The sequence below is a fragment of the Hyperolius riggenbachi genome, chromosome 6 (assembly GCF_040937935.1).
Source record: "Hyperolius riggenbachi isolate aHypRig1 chromosome 6, aHypRig1.pri, whole genome shotgun sequence".
NCBI classification, from domain to species: domain Eukaryota; kingdom Metazoa; phylum Chordata; class Amphibia; order Anura; family Hyperoliidae; genus Hyperolius; species Hyperolius riggenbachi.
The window spans coordinates 149242232-149267776 of NC_090651.1; the positions used below are offsets into that span (position 1 = coordinate 149242232).

The 25545-nt window shown below is 42.6% G+C and overlaps 1 protein-coding gene across 3 annotated transcripts in view; it reads left to right on the forward strand.

Moving 5' to 3' along the window:
* Nucleotides 1–25545, forward strand: part of PTPRC (protein tyrosine phosphatase receptor type C) — a 414848-nt gene that overhangs the window by 369772 nt on the left and 19531 nt on the right. For all 3 annotated transcript variants that reach the window (XM_068240076.1, XM_068240078.1, XM_068240079.1), the window contains 9 exons: nucleotides 6–115; nucleotides 7716–7806; nucleotides 7915–7991; nucleotides 8404–8440; nucleotides 10470–10567; nucleotides 14892–15017; nucleotides 17533–17687; nucleotides 18518–18653; nucleotides 21864–22013. In XM_068240076.1, coding sequence (XP_068096177.1) covers nucleotides 6–115; nucleotides 7716–7806; nucleotides 7915–7991; nucleotides 8404–8440; nucleotides 10470–10567; nucleotides 14892–15017; nucleotides 17533–17687; nucleotides 18518–18653; nucleotides 21864–22013 — 980 coding nt within the window. The remainder of the gene's footprint in view (nucleotides 1–5; nucleotides 116–7715; nucleotides 7807–7914; nucleotides 7992–8403; nucleotides 8441–10469; nucleotides 10568–14891; nucleotides 15018–17532; nucleotides 17688–18517; nucleotides 18654–21863; nucleotides 22014–25545) is intronic.

Genomic DNA, 25545 nt, shown 5'->3' on the forward strand with positions numbered 1-25545 from the left:
TTAAGATGATGAGAAGCTTCTGTTGAACATTGAGCCTATCCTGGTGGACCAACTTCTTGATGCTTACAAAAAGAAAAATGCAGATGAGGGGCGCCTCTTCCTCGATGAATTCCAGGTAATTAAGATGTTTATATCCTGCCACATGGATAACAGTTGCTTCCTGATATAGATTTGGATCAGTGTGTAGAGATGGCCGAAACTGTTCTGCCAGTGAATAGTTTGCGCTGAAAAATGCATGTTCGTGTTTGCCCCGGTGCCCCCTATACACATGGCGTGTTCGACCTGCCCCCTATACATTATAATGGAGCCAAACTTTGACCCCTCACCCCAGAGTCAGCAGACACTTGGCAGTTAATCAGCTATTCCTCCCACCTGGACCCCCCCCCCCACCTATCAGAAAACCAGCAAAGCAGCCATTTTGCAGTCTGTGTTTGGTTTCTGTGCTAGACATATCAGGGAGAGTGTGCTACAGATAGGGAAAGTTTTAGTTAGGCCTGTGTTCTGTGTCCCCAGTGGAGTTTATTGATACTACAATACCAATTCACCATCTACATAAACCCAGAGCCCTTCTAAAGGCACTGTTTTGATCTTGTGATATTGATGTTCAGTGTGTCCACACAGTGCACTTTAATGTTTGCAGACAGGTGCAGTCAGTGCGTAGTGCCACAGTAATTTACCCTTCTGAGGGCTGTTTTTCTTTTTCTTGCTAGTGTTATATTGCAATCCTGTGTGTCCAGTCCACATGTTAGCTGTTGGAGACAGGTCTGCTAGTCCTAGTAGTGCACTGACCATGACCCAATAATCCTTCACCACCACTACTGGCATCTAGTATCCTCTACTGCCCCCTGTATAAGGCCTCAGTGCAGTATCAGTGTTTTTTGGTCACTTAACTGTCATTGCACTACCTCAGCCTGACCATAGGGGCTGGAAAACCATGATTGTCTGCACTCCTGCAAATGTGCGCACAAGCACGGCAGCCACTACACACCACTACACAAAGACTGCCACTAAGAGAACTAACATTTATGTCCTGTAGATCGTTGAAATCAGAGACCGCACTCAGAAGGCTTTTTCAACCACTGTATTCACAGGAAACCAAGCATGACAAAATACACGACATGTTTCGGGCGTCGCCCTTCCTCAAGTGTACCACACCCATTGCCAGTGACACCTATATACCCCACCCACAGGAACAAAAGATAATCACAAAATCTACAAACCAACATTTAAAAAAAAAAAAAAATCTTCCAGGGAACTACACATGAGTGTCTAACCCAGCACAAATCACTGAGGTCAGTCCACCTCGGAACATGTATAACACATTAACATTTTTCCTTTTTGTATTTGCACCATATATAACCAATCCAATATTGATTTGTCAACGATACCAATCGTTATATTATGAGTCCCATGTAGAATTTTCATGGCAGCCAAGCAGAGCCTAGGGGAGAAAACACATTACAGAAAGCATTTAAGACTCAAGCATTCATTCAGCCCATTCGGCTGGACACAGTTAAAATACCTAATCCACCTAGCCTCGCGCTGCAAGAGCAATTTTTCTCTGTCACCTCCCCTGGGGGGTGCCATCACATCATCAAGGACAAACCATCTTAACTGTGCAGAGGTATGATGCTTACTCAGAAAATGTCGTGAAACCGAAGTTTCCGACTCCTTCTTGCCTTGCGCAAAATTCGTAATATCTCTCTTGTGCCTCTGTATCCGTTGCTTAACTGGTCGCTCCGTTTTCCCAATGTACACGTACCCACAGGGACACTTAAGCCCATATACAACATATGAGCTCAAGCAGGAATACCTGCCCCTGATGGGCACCTGCACACCAGTCAACGGATGCGACACAGAATTGCCCCTGATGATAGCACTACAGCAATTGCAGCTCAAGCATGGTGTCGTGCCTCTCCTGGAAGCCGGCACCTGATCAACTTGCCTCTTCCTGATGTCGGGTTTGGTTACCCAATTTTTTATCGTCCTGCCCCTGCGATACGCAAAGACCGGCGGATCCATGAACAATTTGCCATATTCTTTGTCTTGGCCCAGGATCGGCCAGAATTTGCGTACCACAGACCGGATTCGCTCAGACAAAGGACAGAAGTCGCAGACAAAGGGCACTCTAGACGAAGTGCGCTTGACCTTCGTTTTCATCAATGATTGCCTATCCATGACTCTTACTTACCCACTGATCTTTCTTAGCACCTGCTCATCAAAACCTTTTTCCACCATTTTAGAAATCAATTGTTCCGAAGCAGCATCATAATCCTCGACCCGCGACGAAATGTGACGCGCCCGCAAAAATTGTCCTTTGGGAATACCCCTTTTCACTGAAGCCGGATGGAAACTGTCAGTGCGGAGTAAATTATTCCGCTCTGTAGGTTTCTGAAACAATCTTGTCCGCAATTCCCCGTTCTCGACAAAAATCGCCACGTCTAGATAATTAATTCTTTCTTTCGAACACTCGGCTGTGAACTTTATGGTAGGGTGGGCCTGATTGGCTTCCTCCACCATCAGTTCAAACAGAGTCTGGGGACCATCCCAAAGTATCAGGACGTCGTCCACAAAACGAAAAAACGATTTAATGTGGTTTTTATACTTTGGGTGATTGATGAACATTGTGTTCTCCAGATCAGTGAGGAAAAGATTAGCAAAAGAGGGGGCTACCGGCGAACCCATGCTCGTGCCCTGTCGTTGGATAAAAAATTCATCCAAAAAACGAAAATAATTGGAACGCAACACCAAATCTAGTGCGTCCAGGAGAAAAAATATTAGCCTATTGGGAAGTGTCGTTTCCAACAACTTCTCCTCAACACGTTGCATCCCCTCATCATGCGGGATAGACGTGAACAGGCTTTGTACATCCAACGAGCATAGCAAAAGGTTTTCCGGGAGCGGCCCCAGCTTCTCCAGTCTGCTCAACAAATCATTTGTGTCGATCAAACACGTCTCAATTTTTGTCACCAAACTTTGTAAGTGATGGTCCACATATTTCGCCAGAGGATAGAGGACGGACCCTATACCAGACACAATCGGACGCCCGGGAGGGTTATCCAGATTTTTGTGAATTTTAGGTAACAGATACAAAATCGGTATCTGTGGATTTTCTGTAGTAAGAAAAGATGCGGTCTGGCTGTCAAGGATCTCGTCCTCTATCCCCTGCCGAACCAACATGTCAACTTTGCGTTTTATCTCAACAGTAGGATCTCTATCGCATTGATCATAGTGACCTGGATGATTAAGTTGTTGTCTAGCGTCCTGGATATACTGTGACCTATCCATCACTACCGTGGCACCCCCCTTGTCTGCTTTAATGATCATGACATCCTCATTCTGCTGTAAGCTTCTCAATGCTTCATGTTCTAACACAGTTAGATTATGATGTAATGACCTTTTCTGTTTATGGTCAAAGCGGCCCCACAGTTCCCGCACTTCATGCAAAACAGCCCCTTCAAACAAATCAACAGAGGGGTTCACTATATCTGGCATCCAGTTACTTCTCTTAAAGAACACTCCCCTCTCAAGATCCGACTGGTCACAGAATGTCATTTTTAATTTAAGTGACCTGATGAATTTGAAAAAGTCAACTTCCCAATTAAACAAATCTCCAGCAGTTGTGGGAACAAAGCCAAATCCCTTACTGAGTACTGCCAGTTCCGACTGTGTTAAGGAGTAAGTAGAAATATTAATCACCGGATTAACCGGAGTGCTTACCCCTCCTATCGATTCCCTGTGCGTTTGGGGTAGTTGTCCCTTGGTAATGGCTGCCTGGGGTTCCGCCTTGCTGCTGCCGCGTCTGGTGCCCCGGCCCCGCCGGTTCCACCTGTGTCTGAGCTTACTCCGGCCCCGTGACATTTATGTCCTGGAGCTGTCAACTAGTAAAAATTATTTGCTCACCTGACGTTATCACTAAAGCTTTAAAAGCTTTTTTTTGCGGTGCGGTAAACACGGTGTTTCATCTGTCAGTGTGAGCCGGGCATAACCCTTATACTACCTTATTGCGGGGTATGCACGCCGGACATTTTAAAGCACTTAATTCCACAAATGTAGGAATGCACTGTGATTTCTGCCCTTTAGAGATTAAAACATGACTTAGCTTCAACTACGTAATTTTTGGTGGGACTTTTGCCATGGATCCCCCTCTGCCATGCCACAGTCAATGTGTTAGGCCCCTTGAAACAACTGTTTCAAGGGGCCTGTTCACAAACTTTTGCGGAAAATTTGTGTTTGGGAACCAAAAATTTCATGTTCGCTACATCACTACCAGTGTGGTGCAATAATGGCATTTTCTGTATAGGTACGTTATAAAAATAAGGCCTTCAACTTAATGTTTCTCAGCTAAAAATATTTACTTTCCATTTTTTTTTTAAATGAAAGGCAATTCTGATTTCACGCTCAGGAATTTACAGTAGGCTGGTACCCTTTAAAGTGGATTTATACAGAAAACTTATGAAGGATCCTAAATACTTTCTGAGTGATTAACATATAATGAATATGCGGGCCAGGTGTTTTCAGAGTACTGACCTGGTACTACATTAGCACATGATTATTGTAGGTGTACGACTAAAACCAAAGAAGCTGGGAGATCAACATGATATCCAGGATTTTTTTTAACCAGGTCAGCAATGGCAGCTTTCATAATCTGTGAGTGAATGTCCACTTTAAATACAGTGCAAGAAGACTCTAGAATAGCTTCCTTGCATTCACATATACAAGATTTCTCAAGAAGAGGCTCACTCCTCCTCTGGAATCCCCTTCCAAAATAGATCCATCACTCTCCAATCTTTGAAATGATTAAGTGCTCCCTCAAAACTCAACTCAATCATACATTTTTACTTAGGCCATTCTTAAATCTCCTTCAACTTGTGGCCAAGTTGTACGCTTTACTAAATATAACTTTAAAACACATGGCTTAGGTAGACATATTACCCCACTTCTTGTTTCCTTCCCTTTCATTTAGAGTACAAGCTTGCAATGGCAAGGTTCTCTTATTCTTTTTGTGTCTTGATGTCTACTAATTCTGTAGTATGTAGTAAATAGTAAAAAGGCCCGCCCGCTAAAAAAAACGGGCCCTATGTTACAGCCGCTACCCCCCGCAATGTGCGCACATACGCGTCCCGCTTGCTCGTTCCCCACCACTGTCTGAAGTATATGCACACAGGGAGCTGTTTGCTTGGCAGTTGGAAAAAGCTGTTATTTCCCACAATACAATGAGAACCTCTGTGAACCACACACAGCAAACTGTCAGATCCGGCCCTGTGTCCTATCTGCCCTGGCTGCGCACATGCTCCGTACAAAAAAGCTAGGGATGGACGGACAAACTGAAAACCATGACGCAGGGACACAGGAGGATTATTATATAGGATGTGACCTCTATATTGTATCTATATCATTGTCTGTATCATTATGTATCCCATGTTTGTTTCTTACCATGTACTGTGGAGTATGTTGGTTACTGCATGTATTAAAATGTTTGTGATCAATAATGCATTATTTTCCGCCATTTTTTAAATACACTACAAACCAAGAATGCACAACATAAACCATTACACTGAGATTATATTGATGATAAAGTAGCAGAGTCTGTGCTAATGTCTTCATGAATAATGCAGTTATTATTTATTTCCATTGTTTCTACATGGTTAAATTCCCTCTGTAAATTATTTTTGTGCTGGTAACAACTCCAAACAAGGAGTCCAGAACTCCTGGTTCATTTCTGTAATGTAAAAATGTACAAAGGTTTAGGCATGCATTTGAAAAGAAAACTAATACCATTGCATTTCATTACTTTTATGTTACTTGGGGCCTGTTTCCACTACACGCAGATTGAATGCAGAATGGATGCAGAAAAACTGACTCCAATGAATGCCTATGGAAATCTGCATCAGAAAAATCGCGTTTAGTGGAAACAGGCCCATAGGCATTCATTGGAGTCAGTTTTTCTGCTTCCATTCTGCAACCAATCTGCGTGTAGTGGAAACAGGTCCTTAAAGTGAAATGCCACCTGTGCTGAAAAAAGGCAATTTATTCAGTTCAGCGCAATAATTTGCAGGGGTCATCCCTTACCATTCCAATTAAATGGTCTCCCATGTCCCCTTCGTCATGGTGGGAGTGCTTTGCGTCGGGGAGCCAATAGGGTTTCTACCTCCTCACGCCAGAGGAGGGAAGGGCCGATGCTGGCTCCCGTCCCGTTGCTGTAACTCTGACCCATTGCACACGTGCCAGCGTAATTACAATATTATGGGGTACAGAGTGGTGCCAACAAGCATCAAAGTGTCAGATTTTGACTGACATGACTGACACTTTGATCCACATAGCCTGATGCCTTGCCAGACTAGATTCGGCAATGTCGCTTCTAGCGCTGAGCCCAAATATGCCCACATAATATTTCAATTACAAGGCGCAGTTGCAGAGGATGGGGATGCCGATGACCTTGAGACACTTGTTCAGATAAATATGCCTTATAGTAATAGGAAGCTCGGAACTGGTTACCAACCTAAGAATGTGTTCAGTAAACTTAATTATTCTGCTCCCATTTTTGAGATATATTCTCATCACAGTCTATTTAAGCTAACCGGACTGAAATTTTATAGGGAGGAGAAAAAAGTAATGGAGGAGAAGAATAGAATAAAAAAATTGAAAGGGATGAATCTGGTTTAATTAAGGATTAATCGGTACTGGAGTGATCCATCAGGATGCAGGTAATATAATTAAAGAGGAACTGTTGCGAAAATCTTAAAATTTAAAACACATACAAATAAAAAGTATTTCTCCCAGAGTAAAACGAGCCATCAATTACTTTTCTCCTATGTTACAGTACTTAGTAGAAATCTGACATTAGGGGCAGATTTTGGACTAGTTCATCTTCTCATAGGGGGGTTCTCAGGGTTTTCTTTATTTTTAAAAGCACTTAGTAAATGGCAGTTGCTCTGGCCAACTGCCAAAATAGTGTGCAGGGAGGCTGGCTAGCAACTGTGTATAAATCTTTTTCAGGGAATGTCTATATAAAGGGCATGCTGAGAATCCCCTATGGAGAGATGGACTAGCCCAAAACCTGTCGGTAATGACCTGTCGGTAATGTCAGATTTCTACTACCTACTGTAAGTGACAGCAACATAGGAGAAAAGTAATTTATGGATCATTTTACTCTGGAAGAAATGTACTTCTTATTTGTATGTGTTTTAAATGTTAAGATTTTTGCGACAGTTCCTCTTTAAGGTGACCATTTAGCTGTGAACCTAATTATTTTTAAAGTATTCCTCTTATGCTGGGAATACACCATGATATTTTTTGGGCAGATAGATGGTTCCATAGATAATTTCCGATGTCCAATCTGATTTTCGATTGTTTCTCTGATTGATTTCTCATAGAAGTGAATGGAAATCGATAAGAAAACTGATTGTAAAAACGATCGGAAAATCGATTGGACAGTAAATCTGCTGAAACATCTCGTAGTGTATTCCCAGCATGAGAAGCAAACAGCTACAGAACCTGAAATCTTTATCTTTGCATGGCGGCCTACCTGGCAGTTATAGGAATCACTCCAGGGATGGAGTTTCCTGGCTGTGCTGTTAATGAAGCAGATAAATGATACATATGGCAGGAGAGTAAAGAGAGGAACACAAACACATCTTTAGCATCCCTTTTTCCAATGCCTCTTCGGTGACCCTTCTAGAAGGTATATTACAAGGTATTTGTTGTTCTTTCAGAGTATTCCCCGAGTGTTCAGTAAATTTTCTATTAAAGAAGCAAGGAAACCCTGCAACCAGCCTAAAAACCGCTACATCGATATTTTGCCTTGTAAGTACACAGGTCATTTAAACCAAAAGTAAAAAATGTTGGCTTGCACTGTGGAAGACATAGCTATATTTGTCTGTTACTTACTTCTGACACTTGGCGCTGTTACAGATGATGACAATCGTGTGGTCCTGTCGGAGATACACGGAGAGACTGGATCAGACTATATCAATGCCAGCTACATTAATGTGCGTACCAGTGGTGACCGGGGTTCATTTCAACTTTCCTCCTGACATATTTGTGTGTTTTTTATGTTTATTGATATGTCTGCAGTCACCTATGCATAGATTAACTTCAAAATGCACCTGGGACACTAAAGCTCTGGCTCTTCATGTCCCTTAGTGTGATATACTTCATCACTGCATATCAACTCTGATATGTTAATTTTTAACACCACACAAACCATGCACCACTCAACCAATTCCCCCCCATTCCCCACCTGCGCTCACAACTTGTACAGGTGTCATAGATTGAGTGTGGGTGAGCTCTTCCACACATAACAAAGATGTGTTGTAGTAGGCCAGATCTGCGACAGCTGTGTCTTCAGATTCACTTTAAACACATGTCAATAATGGTATATGTTATTTTGTTTTTATTCAGGGTTTTAAAGAGCCAAGGAAATACATTGCTGCACAAGGTAATTCTAGCGCGTGCCCCACTTTCCCCACCCCCAGGAACCTTATGAATGCATTTTTACCTCAAAACAGTAAATTTGTTTATGGCAAGATTTACCTGAATTTGCAGACTTAATGCACAATGAGGCAAAAAAATCCATTTGTTTTACACAAATGTATTTTTCTAAGCCCATAGCAAAAGCATTCGATTTATGTGAACGTATTTTGAGCCCATAAGAAGGCCATTGGTGACAAACGTATATTCGCAAATCCATAACAAAAAGATATTTGTGTACAGTTTGGTGAAACAATTCACAAAAATATAGTATTTTCTCAAAAAATGTTAAAAATGAGTTTGACATATTTGCTCATTTGTCATCGAAATATTTTTGCATGCCAAAATAATCTGGTGAGCTTTGCCCGCTAAACTGCTTTTTGGGGGTTATCTTTACAGTATATAAGAGTTCCGGCTTGGGCGAAGTAAGCAGAATTCTTCTTCTTCTCAAAGGATTATGTACCACAATCACATCAGGCAGCCTATAAAGGTTTTACTTTGGCACACTTTAGTGCACCATAAGATGAGCGATGTGATCAAATAATCCAACACAGATGCAGCAGCTTTTGGACAACAATGGCCATATCTATTGAAAACAATGTAATAATAGTCTATTGAATTTCAGCCTGTCCAGACTGAATGCTGTCTTGTCCTATTTTTGTTACTGGAGTTACAATTTAAGTTTCTATATATGATTTTAAAGAGACACTGAAGCGAAAAAAAAATGATGATATTATGATTTGTATGTGTAGCACAGCTAAGAAATAAAACATTAAGATCAGATACATCAGTGTAATTGTTTCCAGTACAGGAAGAGTTGAGAAACTCCAGTTGTTATCTCTATGCAAACAAGCCATTAAGCTCCCCCCGACTAAGTTAGGCCTGGTGCACACCAGAGGAGTTTTTCTGAGCGTTTTGAGTGTTTAAATCTGCTGCTAATGTTATCATATGTGTCTGTGCACACTGGAGCAATGAGGTTTTCTAAAAAAAACCCATAGCATTACATTGGGAAGATCTTTTAGAGGTTTCAAAAGCTCTTCCCAATGTAATGCTATGGGTTTTTTTACAAAACCTCATTGCTCCAGTGTGCACAGACACATAGGATAACATTAGCAGCAGATTTAAAAACTCAAAAACGCTCAGAAAAACGCCTCTGGTGTGCACCAGGCCTTAGGCCCAGTGCACACCAAAACCGCTAGCAGATCCGCAATACGCTAGCGGTTTTGGGAGCTGATTTCAGAGCGATTCTAGGTATGTTTAGAGAGGTTTTCTAAACATACCTAGCGGTTTTGCGTGCGTTTTTGTGTAGCAGATTACACATATTGTTACAGTAAAAGCTGTTACAGAACAGCTACTGTAACAAAAATGCCTGGCAAACTGCTCTGAACTAGCGTTTTTCAGAGCGGTTTGCGGTTTTCCTATACTTTACATTGAGGACGAAACGCTTCCGAAAACCGCAAACGCGCAGCAGGAGGCGCATTTGCGGCTTGGCAAAAAACGCAAACCGCCGGTGTGCACCATCCCATTGCAATACATTAGACAAGCGTTTTTAGAGGCGGATGCGGCCGGCGGATCGCTCCAAAAACCGCTCGGTGTGCACTGGGCCTTAGTCGTGGAGAGGGCTGTTATGTGACTTTTATTATCTCAACTGTTCCTGGACTATTTACTTTTGTTCTGCTAGAGGAGAGGTCATTACTTCAGACTGCTCTGAAAGACTCATTTTGAATGCTGAGTGCTGTGTAATCTGCACATATTATAGAATGATGCAATGTTAGAAAAAACACTATATACCTGAACATAAAAATATGAGAATATTTTCTTTGCTGCTAATCTTCTAGTAATTATTCATAGTACACAACCAATTCACTATATCATATTTTTTTTTTCACTTTAGTGTCTCTTTAAATACTTAAACTGTCATTTTATCTCTGTATATTGAGTAGTAAGGTTGGGCATTGTTACTGTGTTTTGATAATACAGTGAAAAATGATTTACAGGGCCTAAGGAGGAAACTATGAATGATTTTTGGAGAATGATCTGGGAACAGAAATCAACAATTATTGTGATGGTGACTCGTTGTGAAGAAGGGAATCGGGTAGGTTACTATTATCATTTTTTTGGGGGAAAAACAACAAAGTTGCGGGAGGACATTGAAGAGCAAAAATGATGCGCCAAACCAGTATGGGGTTAACAAAACAACAATTTGTATGATGCTGTTAGGCATCAAATGTTTGCATCTTGGTCATAATAGAACAGGAGCCTGCTTATGATAAATCCAGGGCAGCCTAAATGCTGCACATGACTGTAGATTTCATATTTTATCTATATCCAAATATAGCTATATTGTGAATGGTTTTTGAACCAGTTTATTATGTATGCTGACACCTCGAGTGCACTCCAGGCTGGCAATAATGTTAGGGGCATGATCAATTGCAGCGGAAACTGACTGGTGGATGCAGACTCCTGTGAATCACCAAGCAATACTGCTTTTATTCTGCCAATTTGCTTGCTCATCTGTTCGTTTCTAAAGATGTGACTGAATAAAGCTTTTTTAGTAGCAGGGCCAGCACTCCCATAGGGGCAAACTGGGCAATTGCCTCAGCACCCCGAGCCAGCTGCCAACTCTCCCTCAATCCCCCAACTTTATCGTGGTCCCCCAGGGCCCCTTCAGAGTTTTCAGCAGTGTAGCGACTCACTTGTCCCTTCTAGCTTGCTCCTTCATTATTCTATGTGTTCCTTTCTTAATTTTTGCTCGCTACATCTTCTCAGTAACGTGGCGGCATTTATTTTTTATTTATTGTATTTATAAAGCAACAACACATTACGCAGCACATATTACTAATAACATGCGCCAGGTTGCTAAGAAGAGGCGCTCCTGCAAGGATGAAGATTGGGAGGGGGCTCAGTCATTCTTGGGATACCCTGATGGTATTTACCAGTAACAAAGTCCCCTGCCATTACTTTTTCCCAGGGGCCCCACTGAAACTGGAACCAACACTGTTTAGTAAAAGATGAATTCAGACTGTGACTTTAGTTCATTGCTGTAGTTTAAAAAAACAAGAAAAAATACATTTTGTGTTGTTTTGAAGGGGCAACTGAACTACATCTCCAACTTACCCAATGTCAGTTAATTTTACTGCCTCAAATATAGAGTGCTGCTCCTGAAGAGAGCACAGGATCTCCCACCAGCCTGGTCAGCCTTCTCTTCTCAGACAAAGCCTTTTTTTTTATATAGAAACAGAGTTAGAAATGTTAGGGGCAGGTGAAAACAGTAGTCCACATTCTGTCATTGTTCAGTAAACAGTATGTTATCTTTTTTCTTACTTTGGTAAGTTATATTGGGAGGAAATACCCTAAGCTTTTAATACAAAGACTTTCCTCCTGATAGGAGCACACATAATGTTTGGAGGGCAGGAAGGGGAAGCAGGAAGTTTGGGTGGATGCTAGAGAGCACCCGTTATTTGTAGCTGTATTTTGCTTTGCGGGTGCCCAAATTACCCCCAATTGCTGATATTTCAATGGGCACCTGTGGCAGCTCCCGACAATGTTTCTTTTTTTTTTGGGGGGGGGGGGGGATTAGTGACAGGGTGCAGTTAAGGTTAAGGTTGGTGGGGGGCTTTTAAGGTTAGTCGTGGGAGGTGGTAAAGGTTAGGCATTAGTAGCAGTAGACGAAGGGTACAGTGTGAGCATAGGGTTAGGTTTAGCTATAGTAAAGTATTGGTATTTATTACTAAAATTTGACTATTGTAATTTGCGTTCTAAGAGTAAAATATCAGTAAATTTACCGTTATTCTACAATAGGCTTTTCTGGGTGCCCTTTTTTCATGTACACGAATACTGTTAGGGCTGACTAATCACCATAAGTTTCCAAAACAAATTTCGTTCAACTTACTGGCGGTATGACATCGGCTGCAACATCTTCTAACATATATGTTAGTCATATATACATCACTATGTATTTCTTTATAAAATAATTTCAATTTAATTACAATGTGTATGAAAAGTGGGTTGAAAAATATTAAAGAACTTCCACACATCATTTGATATTTTCATATCTATGAATAGCATTATATCAATTTCCTTGAGGCTGTTTTCACACCAGAAACCAGCGTCACCGATGCGGTGCACCGCACCGTCAAAAACAGGCCTTTAGGGAACACCACGCTATTGCACAGTGTTCCCTGTCTGGCCGCCGGCCAAGCAGTAAACGATGCGCACGTGACGCGCACTTGCCGTCACTTCCTGCCTCGGGTATGAGGAAGTTAACATTTGCACAGAAGCATATTGTTAACCATTTCAGCCCGAGGGTATTTTTCACCTTATGCATCCAAGCAATTTTCACCTCCCATTCATTCGCCAATAACTTTGTTACTGCTTATCAAAGTTAAGTGATCTATATCTTGTTTTTTACACTACCAATTAGGCTTTCTCTGGGTGGTACATTTTGCTAAGAATTATTTTTTTCTGAATGCATTTTAACAGGAATATTAAGAAAAAATGGGAAAAATGATTTCTCAGTTTTCGGCCATTATAGCTTTAACCTCCTTAGCGGTATGCCCGACACTGTGTCCGGCATACCGCTCGCTGGCCCCAGGAGTCCCCCAGTATAAATTTAACAGATCACATGCATGTAAAAGCTTTAGCTAGCACTAGCCTAGCTAGTACAGGTGCCCGTTTTTGTGTCCATCACTATTTACAAGCTTATCATTTAAAAAATGTTCGTAATATACCCTCTTCAAAGGCATATTAAAAAAATTCAAACCCTTAGGTAACTATTCTTTTTTCTTTTTTTTTTTTTTCTTTTTTTTTTTATTGTAATTTGTTTTTTCATTAAAAATTTTCTTTGAGTAATTTTTGGTGTGGGAGGTAAACAGTTAATTTTAATTGTAATAATGTGTGTTTATTTCATAAAAAAATGTATGTAAATGTAGTTTTACTATTTGACCACAAGATGGCCACAGTCAAAACATTTTTTTTTTAGTCCTGAAAGCGTGCACACTCGCTTCCAGGAAGAATAAGAGGGACGGGAAACGTTTTTTTCATTAGAAAGATGGCAACTTCTGATAAGAAGCCGTCGGCCTTTCTACCGGGGACTTAGATCAATGAATAGGAACTATGTTCCCATTCATTAATCTCCAGGCTAACAGGGGCAACACGGGAGTGCGAGGGCGCAGGAGCGTGCAGCAGCGCTACAGCAGCCGCCTGGACGTGACAATCACATCCAGGCCACTGAAATGGTTTAAATACACTTCCGTGCAAGCGCACCGTGACATTGCATCTGTCATTTTTTTTAAATCTGCTTGTCCCCATAGAGTAAAATGACTTTCAGGCTGATGCAGATCGCAGCTGGAGGCGTCAAAAACGTCACTTCCGTCGCGCCGTCACATCACAGTATGAAAGTCTCCATAGACTTTCATTGCACGGCAGTGGGGTGCGGTAAAAATACCAGACCGCATTGCCTCGGTGTGAAAGGGCTCTGAAATGTTTTGGAAACTGAAACACATACAAAACAAGACCCACAGCTGAAACAGGCATTAGATATCAGTGCATGAGATGGAAAACCTTCCAAATGAATGAACTGGACATATTTATGCTGAATGTAAATCATAAGTGAAGTGAGAAGTACCTTTCCCCTAACCCCACAAGCCCTCAGCCAATACTATATGGATCAGAGAATAGCAGGTGGAAGTAGGTGCAAATTTGCCCAAATTCAGTATGTCTACTATAAAAAAAATGTCAGTCTGGCTACTGAACGCGTCACCAAAAAGTACAAATCAACATTGAATACCTTGTTACTTCACACTTGTCTTACAGTTTTCTGCGCGCGTTTTCCTGCATACTTTTTCTGCACACCAAGTGTGTTTCTATGCAGGAAAACGCGTGCGTTTTTTTACAGCAGCTGATGTAATTGATAGAGAAAACTGACAAAATGTGCAGAATCATGATGCAGAATGTCAGTTTTTTTTCTGCGCGCGAACAACATATTAAGTGTGTACTAGCCCATTGATTAACATGAATTCTCAGTTTTTCTGTGCAGAAAACGCACACGAAAACTGTCAAGTGTGTTCCCTGCCTTAGAGATATGCCTACATTATGTCTACATGCAATTTTACAATGCTATACTATACTGTATAGGCAAGTTTACAGAATACTCACTTATGCTGCATACAGGCATTGGGTGGGAGAGGGCCACGTCACTGTCACTGTATATATCAGGATTACACTGAAGCCAGAGGAGAACTGGTAAATGCTTCACTGCCTGTTTCTCCTGGTAAGATGCTACAATTCTAGTAGCTGATGGCTTTGCCTTTTACTAATAATATGCAGTAATAAGGTAGTTGCCTCTAAAATAGTTTATTCTACTCCATACTTGTAAAAAGCAATGCAAATGTTCATATATCTGTTGTGTTGAACTGCAGAACAAGTGTGCCCAGTACTGGCCATCAGAAGATGAGGAATCGGTGGAGTATGGGGACATTATGGTGAAATGCACAGAGGAGAAATTCTTTCCTGATTACATCACTCGGAAACTCCATATCAGTCATGTAAGTTATAGTTATAAGATATGAAAGAAAAGGGCAATCTTCACTGACAGAACAAAAACAACATTTTCAAGTTGCTGATTTTTCTTCAATTTCTTTTAAAGAGTACCTGAGGCGAATAAAAAAAAAGCTAGATACTACATGGTCCAAAGGCTTCCTGTAACGATCGGTGTCAGCTCACAGAGAGAATCTGATTATTGGTGATCTGCAGGGTGGGTGTCACAAGCAGGACTGGAGACTAATCTCTCAATGGAGAGGAATAGCTCGCAAGGTCAGGCAGGCTAGGTCGGCAACACACGGGCAGATAAAGTACAGAGACAGAAGGCTGATTCGGTAACCAGGAACAGGCAGGGTTGGCAACAGGTAATCAGATATGCGTAGGTACCGAATCAGACAGCAGAAGGATAGTCAGGAAGCAATAGGTCATAACAGATATCAAACAATGCCTAGTCTTGGGTGTGAGGTCCGTGGTCTCAACACCCTGGAACTAGTCTGAAGTATAACACAATGGTAACACAGAAGTAATCTGGCTCAGTGTGAATTCCCAGGTCCTCCTGGTTCTAACACACTGTGGGATCTGACTACGGTCTGAGTGCTTTCACGTAAATGTTCGCAAGGGCAGACAACTTGAGACTGACCAGCAATAACTATATATAGAGTGGCACTCCCTGGCGCCACCCAGCGCTGATCAACCAATAGCCGCCCGCTCTGAGATCAGCTGACCAACCTGGTCAGCTGATCCCTCCTCGTTTGTCATAAAGGTTCTGCCTCTCAGCGCGCGCGCGCGTATTCCTCAATCTGTGTGCACTAACAGGCCCAGCCACATCAGATGCACGCTGCCGCGTGCAAACCGCTGAGCCGGACGCGGAACCAGCCGCCTTGCTGCCAGTCCACGCGGCGGCTTTTCCGCAATCTATTACACTTCCTGTATCTTTCTTCAGCCCACTGTTCCAATTCAGGGTCCCTCTACACTCACCTAAACACCATACTAATATAGTGTTTGACACCCTTTCGCTTTCAGAAGTGCCTTAATTGTACATGGCATTGATTCAACAAGGTGCTGAAAGCAATCTTTAGAAATGTTGGCCCATATTGATAGGATAGCATCTTGCAGTTGATGGAGACTTGTGGGATGCACATCCAGGGCACGAAGCTCCCATTCCATCACATCCCAAAGATGCTCTATTGGGTTGAGATATGGTGACTGTGGGGGCCATTTTAGTACAGTGAACTTATTGTCATCTTCAAGAAACCAATTTGAAATGATTCGAGCTTTGTGACATGGTGCATTATCCTGCTGGAAGTAGCCTTCAGAAGATGGGTACATGGTGGTCATGAAGGGATGGACATGGTCAGAAACAATCCTCAGTTATCCCGTGGCATTTAAACGATGCCCAATTGGCACTAAGGGGCCTAAAGTGTGCCAAGAAAACATCCCCCACACCATTACACCACCACCAGCCAGTGGTAACAAGGCTTGATGGATCCATGTTCTCATTCTGTTTACTCCAAATTCTGACTCTGACTATCGAGACTCGAGACCAGGCAACATTTTTCCAGTCTTCAACTGCCCAATTTTGGTGAGCTCGTGCAAATTGTAGCCTCTTTGTCCTATTTGTAGTGGAGATGAGTGGTACCTGGTGGGGTTTTCTGCTGTTGTAACCCATCCACCTCAAGGTTGTGCATGTTGTGGCTTCACTAAATGCTTTGCTGAAACCTCGGTTGTAACAAGTGGTTATTTTAGTCAACGTTGCTCTTCTATCAGCTTGAATCAGTTGGCCCATTCTCCTCTGACCTCTAGCATCAACAAGGCATTTTCGCCCACAGGACTGCCACATACTAGATGTTTTTCCCTTTTCACACCATTCTTTGTAAACCTTAGAAATGGTTGTGCGTGAAAATCCCAGTAAGTGAGCAGATTGTGACCCGTCTGGCACCAACAACCATGCCATGCTCAAAATTGCTTAAATAACCTTTCTTTCCCATTCTGACATTCAGTTTGGAGTTCAGGAGATTGTCTTGACCAGGACCACATCCCTAAATGCATTGAAGCAACTGCCATGTGATTGGTTGATTAGATAATAGCATTAATGAGAAATTGAGAAGGTGTTCCTAATAATCCTTTAGGTGAGTGTAAGTCTAGACTGGGCATGCGTAAGGTTTGAGCACGCCCAATCGAATGAAGCACTCGTACACATATAGGATGAAAGCCATATACACAAGTGGTTTTATGGACCGTACTTGAGCATGCCCAGTCTGGATATGCTTGTCCATGGCTGGAGCATGGCTGAAAGATGAAGCAGGACCCAGTGCTGGAACAGTGGGCTCTACAAGGATCATCCAGAGTCTTCCCACTACTGAGGTTAGAGTCTAACCCCGTCCCCACACACACAAGTGAGCATGTGATGGCTCCACTGCAGCGTTTTTTAAAGTGTGTTAAACCTATTCTAATAATCATTTAACCAAATGCCTTGTCTAGATATATAGAAAAATAATGTTTTCTTTGTCTTTGGTGCAGAAACGTGAGAAAGCAGAGCGAGATGTTACACACATCCAGTTCACCGTCTGGCCAGATCATGGTGTGCCTGATGACCCCAATCTGTTGCTGAAACTGCGTCGGAGGGTTAATGCTTTCAACAATTTCTTCAGTGGCCCAATAATAGTTCACTGCAGGTAATTTCAATCTTTAATTTTCTTGAACTGGTGCATAAAATATATATTTTTCAATAGCTGACAGCAGGATATGATGGTGCTTCAATCTTTTTGGAGTGCCCTGAAACCTCAGAAACCTGCAATTGTGATTTATTGGTAAGTGATGGGCCAATAGAGGGTTCCAGGATAGCAAAGATAATATAATAAGTATATATATATATATATATAATTATTATTATTATTTAGTATTTATATAGCGCCGACATCTTCCACAGTGCTATACAGAGTATATTGTCTTGTCATTAACTGTCCCTCAGGAGCTCACAATCTAATCCCTGCCATAGTCATATGTCTAGTGCAGTGTATGTATCGTAGTCTAGGGACAATTTTGGGGGAAGCCAATTAACCTATCAGTATGTTTTTGGGGATGTGGGAGGAAATCGGAGTACCCAGAGGAAACCCATGCAGACACGGGGAGAACATACAAACTCCTTGCAGATGTTGACTTGGCTGGGATCCGAACCGGGACCCAGCGCTGCAAGGCAAGAGCGCTAACCACTACGCCACCATTCTACTGTAAAATGTGTATATATATATATATATATATATATATATATATATATATATATATATATATATATATATATATATATATATATAATTCTAAAGCATGTGTGGGTGCCCTCTGATGTTGTGGCATCCCTAGTAGTGTCCTGCTCTCATCAAGGGGGCCCGGGGGTCACACTCAGGAAGATTTTATTTTATCATGGGGCTTCACTAAATTTTGCAGCCTAGTGACGCCCCCGTGGAGCGCGGTGCAATAATGTTTATCCTATTTACTCTGTTGTTAGTGCTGGAGTTGGGCGCACAGGGACATACATAAGTATTGATGCCATGCTGGAAGGTCTGGAAGCAGAAGGCAGAGTGGATGTTTACGGTTATGTAGTCCAGTTGAGGCGCCAGCGCTGTCTGATGGTGCAAGTAGAGGTAAGTGCAGAAATACATGTGAATATGAATTAATATGACACTCTGGTCCTTTCAGTGGACAGTAAAATGTTAGTTTTAGATTTAAGTATTAGTTTTGCTGCTTTGCTGTGCTCTCTGCAAGGAAAATCTTTTGATCACTCAATTGTTATACTAATAACAAAGAAACCAACTGACCAACACTTTACCTCCAGTGCAAAGTACTTTTACAGAATCAAAGTCATCACATTGCGACGCATCCAAAATATTTTTATTGTCTTGCGTATTTTGCACTGGTAGTTGGTGACTCATTGCTCTCATAAAGCTGTTCCTTCAGCACTAGTGATGATCATAATCTGCTAATTACGGTTACATAAAATTTCACGTACAATTTTGCAGTTACGGCCATAGTTAATTACGATTCGGAAATTCATTTGATTTTGCATAATCCATTTGCAATTTGTTGTAATTTAGTTTGGAATTTAGCAGTTAAGAGCAATTGCCCATACATTGATATGAGGTAGACAATGGAAAAGAAGGAGAGAGAGCACTCAAAATGTGTATATATCAATTTGGCCAGCTGTCCGAAGACAGATCTCACCTTAAGGATGTGCTGGTAATACCCTTATGGATATTACAGCAGGAGCGTTTTTGGGACAAAAGTTCTCCAGCTGTAATCTCCATGAGGGTATTACCAGCACATCCATAAGGTGTGATCTGTCCTCGGTCGGCTGGCGAAAATTGATACATACACATTTTGAGTACCAATCTTTGGTACGAGAAAAAGACACAGGGACACCGGGAGCCCGATAGTGCAATATCGTCTGATTATATGGAAAAAATGTGAGGTGGTGTATATATACTCACAAGTGTGGGTTGCACTCCAAGCAACCACTGATAATCGCATGTGAGGAAGGACCGTCCTCACTCGGCCTTTCTCTCTGAGGTAGAAGTCACGGTCGCAGCTCCAAAGAAAAAATTATATAGTCTTTTAACTCTATTGGGATACAAGACTAAAGCGGACTCCCGCATAGGAGACCGCTATAAATTTCTGGAAGGGGTTTGGAGGCGCCCAAGGTATAGCTAAGATTACTATATATAGGTAAGAAATCTTACCTTATTTCAATCGAATTTCAGAATAATGAACATTTCTCGAGAGGGTAGTTTAGATTTTAATATGCACATTTAGACTCTAAATGTGCATATTAAAATCTAAACTTAGCTATACCTTGGGCGCCTCCAAACCCCTTCCAGACATTTTGAGTACCCTCTCTCTCTCTCTTCCATTGTCTACCTCAGATTTTGCTGGCTTGCACGAAACTAGAGAAGCATAAACATTGATTCTGATTGCTCCTCTTGAGGAATTGGGAGTTTATGCAAAGAAAGACATACATATTGCTATGTATGTTAAGTGGGTTAAATGGGAACAAGTCAAAAAGTCCTTGTATATTTTGAGAAAATTGATTTTAAAAATTCAAAGGAAAAATGATTTTTAAAGTCAGCAAAATTTTGTGAAGTTTAAAAAACATTTTTCCTTTAACATACGCAGCAGTTTTGCTAATGGTAGGCTGTATGGGGGCTTTGTTATTAACCACTAAAGTTAGCAAAAAATGATACAAAGATTGGGCTTGATTCACTACACCGTGATAACTCATATCACGGCTGCGCTAGCAGTTTCTCGTTTTTGTGTGCAAGCTTGACAATTTGTCATTGCACACAAAAACGCACGTGAAACCGCTAGCACAGCCGTGATATGAGTTACACGGTTTAGTGAATCAAGCCCATTATGTAAAATTACGGTTCAGCATTACGGTCACAAACAAAAAAAAATTTAGATTTTTTTCCAAATTTTCTGGAATTACGATTATGCAAGATTTGTGCTCATCACTATTCTGCTTTAGTGTCAGTGGGTCAGCCGAGCAATTTGCTTCCAGAATTTAAAAAAAAAAATAAGACATTAAAGGACTTACGAGCTGAATTGTTTAACAAAAGTTTAGTACCTGTGTTTATTTTGTATCCACGGAGGACGCCAACCGCGTCCTCCATTTACTTCCGCCCAGGGCCGGCCCCCCCTCCCTCGCCTGGGTCCCCCGTCCTCCGCTCCCCTCCAGCCTTAAATAGATCAGAAGCGCTACTCGTAAGAGGCAGTGGGCGGGGAGGACTCACCTCTTCCTCGCTCGATCCAGCGTGCGCTCCACTGACGTCACTTCCTGCAACGCCGTCCACTTACAATACAGTGGGCAGCGTTGCAGGAAGTGACGTCAGTGGAGCACACGCTGGATCGAGGAAGAGGTGAGTCCTCCCCGCCCACTGCCTCTTACGAGTAGCGCTTCTGATCTATTTAAGGCTGGAGGGGAGCGGAGGATGGGGGACCCAGGCGAGGGAGGGGGGGTCCGACCCCCCTCCCCGCCGCTAGGCCCAATACCCCCGTCCTGCCCGCTACCCCTCCAGCTCAGCGGCCGGCTCCCCGCACCCACCGACGGGCGGATGCCGCCCCTAGAAATGTGCCGCCTGAGGCAAAAGTTTCATCCCGCCTCATGAGCGGGCCGGCCCTGCTTCCGCCGTGTCCCCGCTCTGTTACCGCCCCCCCGGTCACCGCTTGGGTCGGGCTCTCATTCCACCAGTAAAATAGCCGCGGATCTTGCCACGACTTCGCAGTCTGCATGTCTATGCGGCTGCACAGCGCTAGTGCTCCTCCCCTGATCCACGCACAGGAGACAGCCTGCAGTGAGGAAGTAGGGAGGAGCCCTAGAGCTGCACAGCCGAACTCGCGTCTATGCGGACTGCGCAGCAAGCTTTGGCGGCCATTTTACTGGTGGAATAAGAGCCCGACCCAGGCGGTGGTGTCGTTAGCCGACTGAGGAGCCTATAACAGAGCAGGGACCTGGGGAAGTAAACGGAGGGTGCAGATGGAGTCCTCCGTGGATACAAAATAGAGACAGGTACTAAACTTTTTTTTAAACAATTCAGCTCGTAAATCCTTTAAATAGTTACAGCTATGAAGATCTTCAATACCTCCTGCAGGAAGCTCCTGCTCCATGTGTGAGCACTACAGTTGGTCATTGAAATACATCAATGCTAAAAAAAACCACAGTATATATTTGTCTATCTATCTATCTATCTATCTATCTATCTATCTATCTATCTATCTATCTATCTATATATATATATATATATATATATATACTGTATATACAGTATCCTATTGAACTTTCTTGATTTTATTTTTGCCAGTCTCAGTATATCTTCATACACAAATCATTGGTGGAGTACAATCAGTTTGGTGAGACAGAGATCAGTATGGCTGAGCTAGCCCTGACGCTCAATAACATGAAGAAGATTGACCCTCCTAACGAGCCCTCTCAACTAAAGTGCGAGTTTCAGGTATGTTGGCTCAATTTTATATGTGGTTATGTTTCAGGTATGTTGGCACGATTTTGTTGCTGTTGTTTAACTTTGTACAGAAACCTAATCAAAGTACCTTAGAATGGGTTAGTATGAACCGGTGTGCACAGAAAATAATTGCAGTCCTTGACCTGTCCAACGTGAGTCTGCTCTCCAGTCTGTCTAACTTCAAAGCAGCAAACATAGTGTGAACTGCATACTGTATATTAAACACATTCAACAGCACAAACAATAATTCCCTTACCTGTTAGCAACCCTTAAGCTGAAGATGCCAGAAGATGGATTGGGGGACCTCACAGCGACGCTACATGATGAACAAGCGTTCCCTGATACATCATCCTACTGCGGGAACACGTGACCACACACTACGGGCACAAGCATTCATTGAATCCCAAACCCATGTCACGAGAATGTGGAAAAAATGGCTCATTGCACAAAAGAATCACTGGTTGTCGGAAAAATCGCACAAAAAGTCACGTTGTGTATACGGGCCTTGACTATACTTAAAGCCCGGTGTTGGTAGGAAGCTTGTGACACCGAATAACAGATGCTTTCTATTAAAGCCACACTAGGTTTTCAGGATGGCTTTTGTTCTTGAATGCTCTCCAGTGCAGAAAAGCTTCAGTAAATTATGGACAAAAAACTTTGACAAGAGAGATAATATTTCACTTCTAAACAGACCTTGGCCCATACATACTGTAATCCAATTTTTCTCCTGAGTTTTCTCCTTGGTGATATTTTCAAAATTGTCAAGAAAAATGCCTTTACAACCACCAGCAAGCAAACAATCAATCAAAATAATTTTGATGGTACCTTTTCAGCGACTTTTTGGAACTTTTCCATTGCAAATTGCTAAAAAAAATTTTTTAATTAAAGAGAAAAATTATCTCCTAGTAGAAAACTCAGGAGAAAAAGTAAATTGCATATGGCCCCTAGAGCCATATACAATTCACTTTTTAGCTTAAGTTTTCTCCTAGGAGACGGATTTTCATCTTTTGTTAAACCTCCTAACCCCCCTTAAGGACCAGAGCATTTTTACATGGCGCGGGCGCATTTAGATAGCCAGGCAGCGGTATCCCCAGTATAGATAGCTAGGCATGGGTGTCCCCAGTACAGATAGGTGTCCCCCGCAGTGTTGCTCGGATACCCCTGATCACGAATTCGAGTAAATCTGGCCATGGCAGTATCGAAATCCAGATACGCCGTGACCCGGATTTGAAATGGAATTCCGATTTCGACTGGAATTTTAGCCATGATTACATGTAGAACCCTTGATCTTGGCCATGATCACGGATTTGACTTTAACCACTTAAGGACCAGGCCATGTTTCACAGATCTGTGCTGCGTGGACTCTCCAGCCCGCAGCACAGATCAGGTTTTAGGCAGGGCGATCAGACTTCCCCCCTTTTTTCCCCACTAGGGGGATGTCCTGCTGGGGGGGTCTGATCACCGCTGCTCTGTGTGGCCGAGCAGGGGGGGGGCTCCTCAAAGCCCCCCTTCGCAGCACTATTCCCCCTCCCTCTCCTTCCCTCCCTCTCCTGCTCACAGCGGGCGGCACAGGACGGCGCTCTGTCCTGTACCGCCTCTAATAGGCTTTAGCCTATCAGACAGCAGCGCCGTAGGATGTAAACACAGTGGATTTCTTACCCGCGTTTTTACATTTCGCCTGCGAGCCGCGATCGGAGGCTCGCAGGCTGTTCACGGAGACACCCTCCTTGAACTGACATGGAACGGCCACTCGAACGGCCGTTTCCATGTAAATCCACAAACGAACAGCCGCCGCCTATCGGCGTTAGGCGGTCGTTATGTGGTTAACGTTAATAGCAAAGCCCCCATGCATGCTATGATCACCAAAACTGCATGGATTATAAAGGTGAGAAGTGGTTAAAATCAATTTTCTCAAAAACTAAAAGTTCTTTCTGATATTTTTTTTTTAAAGTTTCGATTTCACCGGTTAACAGCAAAGCCCCCTTACATGCTAGAAACAGCACATTTGCCAGATATGTTAAGAAGAACGGTGGGAACAAGATGGAATTTTTTTTTCAAAAAGACTTTATAGTTTTTATTATGAGAAAACCGATTTTAAAGTTTCAAAGGAGGTTTCAAAGGAAAAAGTATACATATAAATGCGGTAAATATATTAACTGGTATTGCGCGATTCCCGCTCAAGGCAAAATGCTAGCGTTTTTTTTTAAACCGATACAACATGTAACACTATGGCAGTGTAGTCACTACCGCGTTTGCGGGTAGCGTTAACCGCAAACGTGTTACATGCAGCGGTTTGCCAGCGATTTGCAATTAGCGTTTAGTGTTCACGATTAGCATGCATAGCATCTCTAATCGCGATCGCTCCAGATCCGCCGCAGTGTCCAGTGATTTTTCCGCGTTAATGGGACTTTAATGAAACTTTAAAATCGATTTTCTCAAAAACTTTAAGGTCTTTTTGAAAAAAAAAAAAAATCTTCCCATTGTTCTCCTTAACATATAACAACTGCAAATGTGGTGTTTCTAGCATGTAAGAGGGCTAAAGTCGGCGGGTTTTCAGGTAATTATCACGGCTTGATTTGGACCACGATTACTGGTGCATTTGGAACTGAATCCGTGATCGAGAGTTGATCACGAATTCGGAATCCAACCTCGTCGTGATCAGGTAAAACAGCTTAGGTTCACGGGTTACCCGTGATCACGAGGCCGTGGAGAGCAACATTGGTCCCCCGTATAGCCAGCAACCATTGCTCACCTCCCAAGCTCCAGCAATGAGCAGCTCTACCTCCCTCCACTATGCCCGGCATCCGTGCAAGCACTGTTGCTAAGTTCTGGGGCCCAGCTTGATGACATCATCAAGCCTGGACTTGACATTACAAGCAAAGTGAGCAGGGATGCCGGGCAGAGTGGAGGGGAGCAACGATCGCCGGGGGAACATCAGGAAGGTGAGTCCCGGTCCTCTTCTTCCCCTCCTACCGCCGCTGCTTAGGTTGATCACTGCGATCGGCCGGCGATTGTAGCAATCACATGAACAGGAGCCAATCGCCATGGCTGCTGATCATTGAGGGGAGATGTTGGCTGTCATATGACAGCTTAATCTCCCCTCTCGGGTGCGCATGATTGTGGTGAGAGCGGTAAAAACAGGTGGCGTAAATCCTACGCCACATCAGGCTTAGGCAGCCACAAGTGCAGTGTAGGATTTACTATGCGTGGTCCACAGAAGGTTAAAATACCTTTTTAGCACTCTAGTTTTTCACCACTTTGTTTTCAAATTGCACTGTCAAAATTATTCAATGTATATTCCTACTTGCTGGTGGCGTAAAAGGCATTTTATTAATCAGGTGTGAAAATATCACCTAGGAGAAATCTAAGGAGGAAAAGTGAATTGCATATGGCCCTTTGACTTACCAATGTGGGGATGACCAGTTTTTCTAACTCATGAACCTTTTTCAGAATTATTTTATTAGTTTTCACTGGAGAATTACTACATACCAACTTTATTATATATAATTAGTAAATGATGGGA